We start from the raw sequence: 14,584 nt of genomic DNA, 5'->3' as shown, positions 1-14,584 counted from the left end.
TTGTGAAGAGTTGTTCTGACACAAGAACCTCTTTCACCAGCTGCATTCTGAGCCCTTTGGTCCAGTTGCTAGGGCTTCATCTCCCTGGCAGACGGGCAAGTGTGTTTGATGTACTTGAAAAAGACACTTGCTTTTAGGCCTTCAGTAAGTTATTCTTCATGGATACTCTCTGCTCCTTTCTGATTTTTATTTTTTTTTACATTTAAATTTTGATTATACACCTTTTTCCTCTTGTTTAGACATGTCTTCTTGAAAGAAGGATGTATTTTCTTCCAACAGCCTAACTCGGGTCTCATCTAACTATGCTAGCTTTCATTGATCTTGCTGACTGGCACCCATCTATCTTGAGCTTTTAAGTAATTTAAGAATATTGTGCTGCCTCTAAAGACCTTACTTTAATTTCCTTTTAAGCTGTTTGTTATTTTCTAGCTTTGAGGTTGCACATGATTTTGGATTTCTTGCTCAAACAAGGATCTGGGGTGTGCCTATCTTAGGGACTGTGACAGATGAGTCTTGAAGCAGGCCTTCTGCATTATTCAAGACTATGCCAAGCTCCTAAAGCTCTGCTTCAAGAAAGTAATCTCTTACAGCCTCTATAAATTTAAATACCCTGTTACATCTTGTGATATTTACTCAAGCCGAGGAGACAAGTCCCTCATTTTTAACCTTATTCTAACTACAGCCATGTAATAGATACTCTATAGTGATGCAGTTTACTGTTGCTTCCACTGAATTTATGTCGTGGTCTTAAGAGCCAAAACAACTACCTCAGTTCTGCCAAGATACGTTACTGGTATTCAATTCATGTAACTTGTTGGGGTTGCGGTGGTTTGGTTGCTTTTTTCCCCACCACCAGTATGCATATAAAGCCATTTGATCTTGGCCACGTTGCCTGTTTTATAAATTGTGCTTATCAAAGCTTTTGCTGGCTGTGACTGTGCCTCTGCCATTTCCTGCCGGGAGGTTACTGACCTCTTTTCTCCAGGCTGTGGTTTTTATGCAGGCTTGATGTTTAAAGCAGAGAATCCTTGCCTTTTAAAGGGGAAGGGCAGTTACACAACTCTCAAGTACCATTTGTAATGCATGTGTGGCCATGCCTGGACTGGGGGAAGGTTTGGGTTTGAAATTCTTAGAGAAGAAAACGGTGGGAGCAAAAATTTGATGCACACCAGTAATGTGCTTTGGCTTTATTAGTAATAAACCACTACTACACTGCAGTGCTGGAAGCATGCAAGAGTGCTGCTCTCCAGCTACTGACCGCTCTTCTGAAGTTCTCGAGCAGTCTGATGAGATGGCATGGCTGAAGATTTTATCATTCAACTTCTGGAAACACAGGTCTGTTGAAATAAAATAGCAGGTTTAAAATATAGTTTATAGTTCCACTGTCATTCGTGTTGTATTTCAATACAAAGATGAAAGAATTTAGATTTCCTTGGTGCAGGGTGAAAATGTTGGAGAGAGAAGATACCCTTCATGCTGAAAAATTGCATCGAACGATGTAGGTGTTGAGAAGAAACAAGTCACCCACTTTAAATGGGCAATTTTTCACTTTCTGTTTTGGATTTGTGTAGCAGGGTAGGGGCTGCAGGGCCGGCTCCTGTGAGAAGCTGCTGGAAGCTCCCCCGGCTCCAAGCCGGACCCGCCTCTGGCCCAGGCCGAGCCCCTCAGGGACAGTGGAAACACGGGTGGGAGAGCAGATTTAAGAGGGGAAACTTGCAGGGAGTGGGGGATTGGAACGGGAGAGGAACCCCTCTGTGGGTACCGAAGTCAGGGAGGAAGGCAGGAGGGGATGCCCCCGCAGCCCGCGGTGAGGCGGCAGGCTGGCCCCCCCAGCCCCCGGAGGGGAGCGGAGTCCCCCCAAGATGCCCGCCACTCCGTGGAGCAGGCTGGGACTGAAGGACTGCAGCCTGCGGGAGGGACCCACGCTGGAGAAGTTGGTGGAGGACTGTCTCCCGTGGGAGACACCCCACGGCGGAGCAGGGCCTGAGTGCGGAGGGAGTCCTCCTCCCCCTGAGGAGGAAGGAGCGGCAGAGACCAGGTATGACGGACTGACCCCAGCCCCTGTTCCCCTGCGCTGCCGGGGGGAGGAGGGGGAGAGAACCGGGAGTGGGGCTGAGGTGGGCAGGAGGGAGGGATGGGGGGAAGGTGTTCTCAGGTTGGGTTTGACTTCCCATTATCCTTGTTCTGATTTGATTGGCAGTAAATGAAATTGATTTTGTTCCTTCCCCAAGTTGAGCCTGTCTCTTGCCCGTGCCCATAAGTGGGGAGTGATCCCTCCCTGTCCTTGTCTTGACCCATGAGCTTTTCTTTATATTTTCTCCTCATCCCACCAGGGCCAGGGTGGGGAGGAGTGAGCGAGCAGTTTCTTGGTGCTTTGTTACCAGTCTGGGCTGAAACCATGACACATTACCTTATGTAGTTTTTGTTCTGCCTTGCACTTCTGCAAACAGCCAATACAAAAAAAGGTACATCTCACAACTCTGTACCCAGTTCCCTTGAACAGCAAGGTCAATGGATGGAAAATTTGCTGGTTTTTGCTCTCCCCAGCATGTACCAACCTGCAGGAATAACTTAAGAAGTATGCTCCATAAGTACACCTAAAATAACTGTTGCTTAATGCAATAAATAAGTATATTGCTGTAGCCATTGTTCAGGTTGACTTATTACTTGGTTTTTTTAAACTTCAAATTCAATTATATTTACCACTAGCAGCAGTACATAAGCAGTATCTATGTCCTAGGGAGGTTACAAGTTTTTAAAATCAAAATACTAAGGCATGCAGACAAATAGGCTTAAATATGATGACCTTCCAATGTTTCACAAACATTCCACTTGGGCAATAAAAAAGTATTTAAAAAAAATGACTTGCAAGTTAAAAACTATAATGGTCGCAGCAGCACATTCTCACTCAGTCACAAAAAGGTTTAAGTCAACAAGATGTAGGCTCTTAAATTAAATGCTGGCCCTGTGACCTGGCTGTGGGCCTAAGCTGTCCTACAGCTACCTAAATAAGGCTTGTGCAACGTTGCCCCTATTGAAGGAAGGTGGGTGGGTGTGTGTGTACACATATATAGTGAAAGACAATTCAGACTTGGGGAAAAGAAAGCAGTACAGAGCCTCTATTTACTGCAGCACTTTGAACTACAAGTATATTAAAGATAACAAAATTATGCTCTCATTTTGTTCCATAATAAATTATTGCATCCTGCTGCCTTTCAGCTGTACAAGCATGGGTATGAGTGCATCCCTAAGCCCCAGCTCGCTCACTGTTTGATGCTGCGCAGCAAAGCAGCAGGGCATGGTGGGACACTGAAGGTATCCACCAGCGAGTGACTCAGAGCTCCAGCCTTGGTGCTCTTGGCATTTCAGTAAAGGAAATCAAGAACACAGAAAACTACTTATTTTTATTTTAAAAGTTAGACGGGTCTGTACAATACCATTTTATCAGCACTAAAACTTCTCTTGCCAGCATGCTGCTAATCATATAGGTATGCTTTTGCAATAATTTAACTATCCAGTTAACCAGGGTGCAAAACAAGTTCATTAAAAAAACCAGAATGGCTTTAGGCTCTTATGAGTGAACGAGTGGCAATCTGTCTGGGTCTCACCAGACATGGCAGTGCTTCGGCAGGCATTCTGCCTTCTGCAGGAGATCCTGTTTCTAACAGGAACGAATTCAGAGAAGCTGAAGTAAAAGTTACAGGGCCAGTCTATCACGAGGACCTCTAACACCAAGTCACCAGGTTCCTGAGGGGGCCTGAGATGTTTCTGGAGCCGGTCAGCAAGCTGGAGACAAACTGCTAGAATGGCAGTTGCATTGGCTGTCTCAGGGCAGATTGCTCCCTTCAGCACCGGACCCCCCCCACTGCGTACCTGTTAGTCAAACCAAAACCCCACTTAGAGAACGCATTCATCTCCACTTCCTAGACATGGCATTTTAGTGTTTTTTATACCTATGAACACCAGCTAGACTGCAGCATGGTTTATCAGGTAGTGGCTGAGCGGTCCTTCAGCAGCTTTGACCTTTCATGCTGTTTAGCACACCCTGTCCAGCTGCCGCCCACCTGCTGAACAGCATCTCAGCCTTCCCTGGGAATACTCAAGTGCTTCTGCACCCACCTGCATCACTTCTTTTAGAGGAACCACTCTGTAAAAAGGTGTGGAAGGAGACATGTCTATGCATGATGACCCAGTGGGGTCTTGGTAACAGCAGGCAGGACATTAAATAGCATAAGAGCAATGAGAAGAGAGCTGCAATTAGTAGCTCACCCTTCCTTCCCACTCCCATTTAGTTTGTGAGGCAGTGAGAAGACTTAAGTAAACAACCCCAACCATAAGAGACACACAAAGCTGAAATCACTGATCATAGGCATGAACAGCACCGTACGTGCTGGTGCAAAGCAGCCAGTAGGTCTCCTCGAAGCAAGTGCTGAAAAGTGTAACAGCTCACAGCCCTATCTGCACCAGGAAGAGCCACCACCGTGCTTTCTGGGAAGCACTTCTGTTGTTCCAGTAAGTCAGGCCACTGACCTCTTCATTTCCTACTTTTCAAGAGCTGTGTGTCAAAAGGAAGTAGGACCTGACCAAAAACTGTCCCCAAGTTCAGTATGTTTAATGCTTACAATTTGCTGCCACTTGCAAATTAAATTAGCATCCAGAACATCTAGAGTTCCCCTCAGAATCAACATGGAGCCCTTCCTGTGAGACAAGAGAAAACTGCTGGCCTGCTTGCACGCACCAAGTCTTTGTCAACAGATGTTGACTCTTCCAGCTGAATGACTGCTAGCCAAACAGTAAACAGGAAAGTTCGCAATACCTGTGCTCCATGGCTTCATTGCCATTACCTCACAGCACCAGCACAGGGATAATCTGCTGTAGACGATGACCAGAGGGGGCATGCTGGAAGGAAGTTGGTCCTCTCGGTGACATACAGGTGAGCACCCTCCTGAGGAACAAAATGCTGATGATGAACTCCATCCCAGCCAGACCCAACCCAGGTACCTTAAGATACACAGCTTGAGCCCAGCAGCCCACTAATTTGCTGTCTTTACTTGAATATTAACAAGCTACGCATCACAGGAAGTAACACTTTCACCATCAAAACCCACATTTTCAGTATCAGTCACCTAATCTTCTATTTTTTTCAGCTTGAGCAGAATGATCAGGACAGCCAACAACTCATTTAATTAAGGCCTGCCTTAAGTAACTAAAATCTTTAATTTAAACTCAAGTTAGACAACAGCTTAGATTTGTCTGACTGACAGCTCCCAACGTGATCCATAACTTGTCTGTAGAACCATGATGAACGGAGATATTTTATTTCTACATGGTCCAAATTCTCCAGCTTTTCAGTCAGCCTGAGGTTTAGAAGCAAACTGTGTGTTTGTCTTGTATTTGTTCAGATAATAATGTATTTTAGACACCTGCCTGATTGCCTCGCACCATTTTCATCAAAAAAAGCTACAGGAGGGCTCTAACTAAACACAGGCAACACCAATTCACCAAGACCATACTGCCATCTTAGCACCTAAGACAAGAAAAGGTTAAAGGACAGTGTTTCCTCTACTGCTCCAAAAAAACCCAAACACAAAACCACATAAAACCAAAACCCAACTCAACAGTCACTTGAGTCTGCTCAAGATTTATACTTGAACTTTACAGAAGTTTGACTGGTCACCTCTATGTATTCCCCAAACCCCTTTCTATACCCCTTCTGTTTGTGAAGGATCTAAGTTATCTATTCCCAGTTTTTCGCATCAAGACAACTCTCATCTTCCCAAACCTTTAATGGTGAGCTAAGTTATAAACTAAGAACTACACATCTTTATTACCATGCAGAAATTAAATTATATTCAAGCAAGAAGGCATTGACCTCATGTCAGTGGACATTAAACACACCAAACATTTTACTTAATAAATTTTATTTATGCAAAGCCAATCCAAAAGTGTTGTGTAAAAGTGAAAATCTCTTTTTACATATTAATAATTATTTTTTTTTGCACACTTTCTGTGTGGGAAGAATGAAGATTTGACTGTTTTATTTACAGGAACCCATTTAGTTTGTTTAAAAATATAGACATTGGTATTAGTTCATTTTTATTTTCCCTAAAAGCTAATTGCTGTACAGTATACAATAGCTCAAAGTGCCCAAATAACCAAGGGTATCCCATGACAACTTGACTATAGAAGCTTTTTGTGCCCAATTAAGAATATTCTCATTTTGATGTAATGCTTCCGCCCAGTGCTTGGTTTTGGTTTTTTAGGGGCTTTTTTTTTTTTTAATGTATACAGTAGTCAAATTATATTACTATGTCACACCCAGTATTTCCTTAAGGAAGAAAAGTTATGTTCCTTGACCCTCCAGTTCAGCTGCCGCTATATCTGGTTCTTCGTCATTGTAAATGTTTTCTGCCTAAAGACACAAAATAACACATTACAAGAGGTAGGCACAATTGTTTTTAAACAATCTTCTACAATTTATATAGAAAAACCATGATAGTACCAAGAAGACACAAACATCATCCCCTCCTTAAAAGGGACCTTCTCCCTGCCTTTTCTTAAAGGGCAGCCAAATTTCAGAGTGTGCACACAGTGGCTAGACTTCAGCAGTTGTCTTCTTGCATTGTTTTATTTCAGCAGCATAACCACTAGCCATTTAACCATTAGCCTTACCATGAACATTTTATTTGGACTTACCTCAACTTCAGTCTGAACACACAAACCAAGTTAAAGAACAGGTATAAAGAACCAAAAACCTGACCCGTGACACACATTTAAGTGTGTTACTTTTTTTAACTTATCTTATTTATAAGATAACTGATCAAATTCTTGTAATGTAAAATAATATGAACTAACTGGAGAGTTAAAAGACATCTTGCTTCACAGTGAACATGCAGGGGATAGGAGGGAAGAGTAAATCTTGGCTAGTATTGGATGTAAGTTTGCAACTGCCACATTTATTCTGAATATTAACTAGTACCTAAGACTTGGAGTCAAGAATTAGCTAGCAGGTGTATTCAGGTTGTTTTAGCCTGTTTTCTTTTGAAACTCTTACTCTCTAATCTAACAGTGTAAGAAGTACAGGGGTTAGACTACTTTCAGTCACTGAAGGCACAAGCTGCCCTAAGAAGAACAAGCCATTTATTTCAAGTTTCATTTATGCAGCAGCTTCAGAGCAACTCAGGAGCTGTTGTGACACTCACCATTTGCCATATCTGCATTATGTTGTCCTCCGATACAGAACAGATTACCCAAGGCTCATTAGGATTCCAGCTGAAGTCTGAAATTTTGGCAGTGTGTCCTCCATGAATAAACTGTTAAAAAACCCCACAAGCTTCAGTAAGCCATCTCATCTCTAGAGAGAAGTCTGCTAAAACCCAAAATTCAGAAGTTAAATTCATCATGCTGATGACTACACAAAGAAGAAAAACTTGCTACTAGAGATTCACAATACAGACGTGAAGAAGGTGTGGGTGAACCAGCGCATTCCGTTCATTGCTTACAGACACTGCTGCAATTGCTGCGACAACATTTAAGATGACAGTTCATATTATTATAGCAACAACTGACTGACATCCTCAAAATGGCACTACTTCACGGAAGGTTGGGCTGTGAAATATGGCCATATTTTATATCCATTACCTCATCTAATTATATGAGCACTTATACAGTTACACAGGAAATGGGGAAACCAAACTATAAGCATTTTTGATTGTTTCCTTAGGAAGCAAAAGAAAACATAAGCTTTTGTACATCAGTAAGGTTAGCTATATAAGACCTAATTGGTTTAATGCAAGAGAAACAATCTGATGCCTTGGCTTTACACGCATTCAGTTATAAAAACGCACGAACAAGCACATGGCTAAACTGTAAGTATGTTCAATAAAGATGCGTAAATCATGTCCAGACGAGCTTTGAAAAAATCACGGCATTCAGAATTGAACAGAGGAAGCCTACTTCAAGTTAGAGCTATGGACTAAAAACTGGGGAGGTGGAAAGATTTAAAAACTGCTGCAGTATTAGTAGCACAGTCATAGGGCATCATACTGCCATACAGCTTGTCAGTAGATTGAAACCTGAACAAAAGCTTACCAGCAGTTCAGGAGGCCCATCTTCTGCATCCTCTGCAGACTGCTCTTCTCCAATTTTACTGGAAGAAAGTAGTTTATACTTTTTATTATTAATGAAAATTGCATCCTGTATCAGCTTAACTTAACAGTTCCTAGCCTTTCTTTCCAATATTTGCTTTTGCTATTGGTTTTTTCTCACTGTCAAATAATGTAAGCCTCAGGTACAAAACATCAACTGTTTGGCATTATCATTACTGAAATAGAATCTAACTTGTTAAGTGCATGGAGGCAGAAATCACTTATTACTAAAGACAACAGAAAACAATTCCGTCAGCAAGAAATCCTCAAAGAGAAGTAACACGAGAATGTTACACACATACTGTGCCGCTTCTACTGTATACCTGAAAGACTAGGTCCGAGTTCAGCTAGCAAGGAAGGCTAGAGAACAGCACAATCATGTCTACCAAACAAAGTAGGTCTGCAGCCTTTTTTTTAACTGTCTGTTCATATATACTAAAAGAAAGGAAATGCTCTTCACCTCAGATCCCATACATTAAGCCGACGATCAGTACCACTCGAAGCAAGAATTGTTTCGTTATGAGGAGACCAGTGAACCTATTGAAAGAAAACAACTTGACTGGAGCACAGTGACTGATTTCTAATGCATATCCTGTATAACCACCACCTGAGCACTAATTTTCAACAACTAGACTCAATACAAGTTTCTTCCAGCAAAAAGGATGTTCTATTGCTCAAATAGGGTGCTTTCATCTTAAGATTTCTCAGATTGAACAGCCAACATTATTTCACTGTTACAGATTTACCATATAATGAAATTTACTTGTCTAAAATTCACTGTTACTTGCACTTATTAAGTAGGCAGAGTTCACAATATTAGATTTGAACCTCAGTCCTCTCCACAGCAGATTTTAGAGAAACCTTCTACCTGTACTGAGGGTAGCTGCAAGCTCCCAATATCTTTTTAGCAATAAGTTGTGGACTACATGCTTCGGAGTCAAGTGGGGAAAGGTAGAAAGTAATTATGTGGTACTGTCTGTACTTGTTGAACCAAAATTCACTATTAACGTTTAACAGACTTTTATTTATTGTGGTCAGTCACCATAGGAAAATTTACATGTTCTTGTCCTAGTCAGTACTCTTATAGATTTTGTTACAGGTTGTGAGAAAAGTTTACCCACCTGAAAAATTTCATCTTTATGAGACTCAAAAGAATGGAGTTTCAATTTTAAATTTCGAAGGTCCCATAGAGCCACCGTCTGGGAGAAGTAACAAGAAATCATTTTTACTACAATGGCTAATGAACTGTCATCTAAAATACTTATAAATTTGAAGTATGCACAAGTAAATACCTTGTCAGCAGAACCAGTTGCTAGAATGAACTCACTGTAAGGGTTGAAGGACAGACAGTTGACCTCGGCTGTATGAGCATCTACAGAATGACTTGGCTTGGACGTAGTATTAGATCTTGTGTCCCAACTGTTGCAATGAAGGGTTTGGGGGAGAGTGAAGGGCAGGGAGGAGAGAGCAAGAGTGAACATAAATTTTCACAGGAGGTTCTTTTTCCCTACACTACACATTAGTTTAAGAGACTACATTATTACTAAACCTAAGTCTGAAGCTACGGTTTTTATTGAAAAACCTTTCAGGATTTTGTGTCTGTTGTACATGAGCAGTTCGGACCAGGAAGCTGATAAACGTATTAATTACACCTTATTTTCAAACGATGTGAACACATTAAATGACATGCAGATTTCAGCAATTCTGCAGCATCACTATAGTTGATTGCACTAAAGAGCTACACCATACCATTCCATAATTCACATTTTTTTTAATCTAAGTGCTCTGGACTGGTCCACTGACAGCACACAGCAGGCACTATCCAGAAACTGCTTAACCCCAGCTTACATCATAAGCTTCTGATCATCAGCCACGGATCCAAACAGAGATTCATGAAGCAGATGCCATGCCACATCTTCTACTACTGCAGAATGCCCAGTAAAGATTGCTTTCGCATCAACAACTTTGCCTTCTTTTGGTCCAGCACTCACATCCCATAAACACACAGTCTGTAAATAAGAGTCATATTCTATTGTTATGCAGACTTCACAGTGTTATCTTAATAAACAAACAAACAAATCACATTCTACATATAAACAGAGAGATGACACTCCTGCTCCTGAAACAGTTCTTTGTTTTTGAAAAAGAACACTTAATATACCGTAAGTTAGAAGTCAGCTGAGTTAAGTCATCCATTAGTTTTCTTCAAACTCAAGGTTCAAGGATTATTTTTAAGGTCACAAAAGCAATTTACAAAAAGCATCCCTATTTCAGTAGTAAAAGCATTTCACTTTTAAAGCCCACACAGAAATTTGCTAGCTATTAGTCCAACTGATCTTTGAGGGCCTTACTAATTTATGGTCCCAGACCCAAGCCAGTTTAAAGGGTTGTTATACAACAATATCTTCCAGCAGACAACTATAAGAACATTCTGTTCTTACTTCACCGAGAATGTTACAAAGAACTGGTTGTTGATTACAGCCTAAAGCCAACCAACAGCCTTTAGAAATATAATTACAATAGGTGAGAACCTCCCCACATAACAATATACAGCTACACTAACTCAGTTTTTCTCTAATTATCTATTACAGCATAAATTGGGGGGGTGGTTTGGGTTTTTTTGTTTTGTTTTTTAAATAGGGGAAAAAAATGTGCTTTTTACATGATCATCTGATGCACTGAGAAGATGTCCACTCAAATTTGAGTTCCATGATAAGCCATAGCCTTCTTTCTGGTGCCCTCTTAATCTAAGGTCAGGATTACACTCTCCACTTGGGTCTGAAAGAGAGGAAATTCCTTCCATTTAGCTACACCTTGCACATCAATCCATAGGACCATCGTTATTCCCAAGAACTTTGTTTCCGTTACAATAATGGTATTTCATACATCAGCCTCATTTGAGAATGCTGCTTCTATAAAGATTCTCTCATGATACTGAGCATAACGAGGCAGTTAGAAGTCACCAAAGATATGGGCCTTCTGACTTGGATTCCAGAGCCCATCACCTCTCCTCCTAATTGGAGTTAAACACAAGTTTACCTTTCGACAAGAGGCATTTTGCTTAACTTCAAGGAGTCTGACCCACCTGGTTTTGAAGGATGTTTAGTGTAGTCAAATACCAACACATCAGCCGACGGTGTTTTTGTAGCAATGATGCAGGGATTCTGCGGCATGTAACGAGCACGGTTTACTTCACCTTCATGGTTAATTTTAATCTCTGTTTCAATTTTGCCAGTCACAGATCCAAAGCCACCAAACTCTACATTTGTCAGAAAAAGGTCAGTTTATCACATCAACTATTTTAAACAGGTTAAACAGCATTTCATGCATCTCCTCCACTCCAAGAAGCAGTAGTAAGCAGCTTATCATAATACAATAAAGATTATGACAGACTAGCACCATGTGGCACAACAATGTTAACAATAAATATTTTGAATCCTCTATGGTAGAAACTAAAGCTCTGAAAGAGTTTGTATTTGAGGTAGATGGATATCGGTTTTCACCACAACTGACAACGCTGGCAGAAACGCTAGTAGAGATTGTATATCATGTTACCTAAATTATTCTGAAATAAGAAGTTTCCTCTTTTTAGTCACTATTAATGATCTAGAATTAGTGTGACCTGCTAAGTATACGTCAGCTTTCGTATTTAACAGAAAGTTAGAATACCTTTAGACAGGACACTTATTAATGCTACTGCTAAAACATAATCTGAAGAATGCACGCACTGCCCACCTCCTTTCTCACTGTCATATTGAGAAGCATCAAACTGATCATCATTGGGAATCTGGACTCTTGCAACAACCAGGTGGTTCTGTTCATCAGACGTGTGCGTTCCCAAAACCAGCCAGTGTAGAGCATAATCCTTTCCTTCCGGCCTGTTTAGAATAATAAATGCATGGAATAAAATTAAGTGCTCTGTTCCAGAAGTTTGATAGCTAGCATCAATAACATTCAAGATCCAAACTTCTCCAGGGAGCTAGAAAAGAGAGACTCACGTAAGAGATCCTTTCCTTTGTCACAAGAGACTTGTGCCATAAAGTGAACTAGAATCTGATATAAACAAGCCAAAGACACAACCAGCAAGGCTAGAGTGACAACACAAGTCAGTAGCCATTGCCACTCTGGCTTGAAAGGCATAACTACAATTTGCATAGTAGTTAAAGGTGATGCTAATACCTAGTTCTGTCTTTAATTCCCCTAGCAGTTGCACAGTATTGATTTAGAAAACAATCAATATTACTTTCTATAAAACACAAATACTGCGGACAAGCAGCAACCTATTTTAGTTACTTCTCATAGAAACTTTTGCCGTTATTATTTCATTTCAGAAGCTCATTTCTAAACACTGCACAATTCCTGGCTAACTAGAATCAAATTTCTCTTCTGGCAGTTACATGCAACATTGAGACATTTAGTAATAAGTGAAAGGCTGGATGGAGAGTGCCATTTATCGCTGAAAGGAAAAATTTTAACAGTCAAACCCAAGCAAATTCTGCATTCTTGAAAGCAACAAACTAATTACACTGTCTAAATCCAAGCAAACAGGAATCACTGGGACAATCAAAAACCACCATAGGTATTACTACACCACTTCCAAAGCATCATCATACATTTTGAGGGGGAAAGAAAAATACAAAACAAAACGGAAAACACACAATGCACATGCACTTACTTGTGTCAGGAACAGGTGTCCCATCATGTCAGGTGCCATACAAAGAGACAGTCCTTGCCTTAAATGGCTTACATATTTTGACACTGGATAATTGGAAATACCAGGTTTTAAACTGAATATAAAGTCAATCTGCAAAATACGAGGCAAGCAGAAGTGTTCCTCATCAGGGCTCCACACCCTTACATCCCCACTTCATTTTCTCCATGCCACAACTAGTTAGCTCACATCTCTCAACATCTTCCCCAAACATTCTGGTATACAAAATTAAGTGATCATCTAACACACCAAGTATAACATCACATACGTAAGGTGGAATTTTAAAGAGGAAAGAGACCATCCTCTGATTATTGCGTGAACTTCACAAACAAGCTATTTTAAAATCTAGCTGTATCCAGTTTACGACAATGTGAGGGACCCAGACCTTGCCCACTACCTGAATGGAGCCCTGAGTGGTTACTGCAATAATTTACCGTCTACAGTAGCTGGCACATGAAGAGAATCTACTCCCATCTTCATAATTCTTTAAGAAATTAACCAGTGAGGCCACAATTTTCAGGGGAAGGGGGAAGAATGGGAAAATTAAAATACATGAAGTCAACAGTGAGCCAGGGACAGAACCAGGATGTGAAGCACCAGTCTTAGAACAACAGCCCCTTAAATGAGTCCAGACTTAAAACAAAATCAAGAGACAGATACTATGGCTTCTACAGGAGAGTAATCTGTAGTGCATATGAGGAAAAACAGTCTTGAAGAAAAATCTAGTTTAGTACCTAGATTTCTCTCATCTATCTAACTATAGAAGTGTTAGGTCTCTTATGTATCAATAAATTGGGAAAGATTTATCTCTTCACACCTCACAACATCTTCTGCTAGCCTAAGCTAGAGTTGTGTAAAGTATCAAGTTGTGACTTTTTTCCCCAAAGCTTCTGCATACCCAAAGGGTTTTTAAAGTTGTAAGCACTATAAAGCGTTACAAGCTGACAGAGGAGTCTAACCCAAATTATTCTCGTCTTGCACTGTTTTTCATCCTCGAGTTACTTGGCAGACGTGGTTAACAGAGACAGAAAGAGCTGCGGAACAAGCAACTGCACAGTCCCAGCTCCCGCTTCGCAAACTAAACGAATCAGCAGCGGAGCCCGGTGCCTCCCTGGCACCTCCCAGGCCTCTCTTCCCTTCTCTCACCTGGTCACATCAGGCAACCACTGCACGGTGAGGCTGGGCCACTCCAGGGCGTGTGTCATCACCAGGTCGTACAAGAAGGGGGTGTTTTTCTTCCAGATCTTGTACTCCTCGCTGATGACGCGCTCCTCCACCGTGTCCTCCAGCACTGCGGGAAGGGAGAGGGATGAACCAGGGGCTCGGAACCGGGGCCGCCAGGGGCCGGGGTAGGAGCGGGGGTCCCCAAGCGCCCTCAGGGGCGGCCGGCGGGAGGACAACTGCCGCCGCTACCACCCCTCGGCAGCTCCCTGGAGCGGAATCCCGGAGCGCCTCAGCCCCGCCGCGCCACCCCGGACACACGCGCCCTCGCCCCCGGGTCTCCTACCTTCCTTGCTCGCCATTTTGGGTGTGCGCCTGCGCGCCCACAGGCGAGGCGCGGCGCAGGAAGCAACGGCTAAAGGCGCCGGAGGGGGAAAAGGGGGAAAGGGGGAGAGGAAGGAGAGGAAGAGGAAGAGGAGGAGGAGGAGGAGGAGGAGGTCGGCAGGGGGATCGAGGGCGGCCGGTGAGGGCCCAACGCCGCCGCCGCCCCGCGCGGGCTTGCCGC

The 14,584-nt window shown here is 42.2% G+C and overlaps 1 protein-coding gene across 2 annotated transcripts; it reads right to left on the bottom strand.

The window, feature by feature from the left end:
- Positions 1–6,025: 6,025 nt before the first annotated feature.
- Positions 6,026–14,485, bottom strand: RBBP7 (retinoblastoma binding protein 7). 2 transcript variants are annotated; one of them, XM_010581514.1, is made up of 12 exons: positions 14,366–14,485; positions 14,005–14,149; positions 11,817–12,025; positions 11,233–11,406; positions 10,810–10,925; positions 9,996–10,156; positions 9,440–9,566; positions 9,269–9,346; positions 8,608–8,684; positions 8,092–8,149; positions 7,203–7,313; positions 6,026–6,412 (listed from the first exon to the last, which is right to left on the bottom strand). In XM_010581514.1, the coding sequence occupies exons 1-12, from the start codon at positions 14,379–14,381 to the stop codon at positions 6,344–6,346; spliced, it is 1,341 nt and encodes a 446-aa protein (XP_010579816.1). In that variant the 5' UTR covers positions 14,382–14,485; the 3' UTR covers positions 6,026–6,343. The 2 variants fall into 2 exon arrangements, with proteins under 2 accessions (XP_010579816.1, XP_010579817.1); XM_010581515.1 differs by having other exon boundaries at positions 11,883–12,025.
- Between the last annotated feature and the right edge of the window lie 99 nt (positions 14,486–14,584).

Source organism: Haliaeetus leucocephalus, unplaced genomic scaffold (genome assembly GCF_000737465.1).
Source record: "Haliaeetus leucocephalus isolate CR32 unplaced genomic scaffold, Haliaeetus_leucocephalus-4.0 Scaffold795, whole genome shotgun sequence".
Lineage (NCBI taxonomy): Eukaryota > Metazoa > Chordata > Aves > Accipitriformes > Accipitridae > Haliaeetus > Haliaeetus leucocephalus.
This window is presented reverse-complemented; position numbering and strand designations above follow the sequence as displayed.

Coding starts and splice junctions, on each gene's coding strand:
- RBBP7 (XM_010581514.1), bottom strand. Junction 12,026..14,004: donor TGGTTGCCTGATGTGACCAG/GTGAGAGAAGGG, acceptor TATTCTAAACAG/GCCGGAAGGAAAGGATTATG. Junction 9,347..9,439: donor CAACTGGTTCTGCTGACAAG/GTATTTACTTGT, acceptor TACTTCTCCCAG/ACGGTGGCTCTATGGGACCT.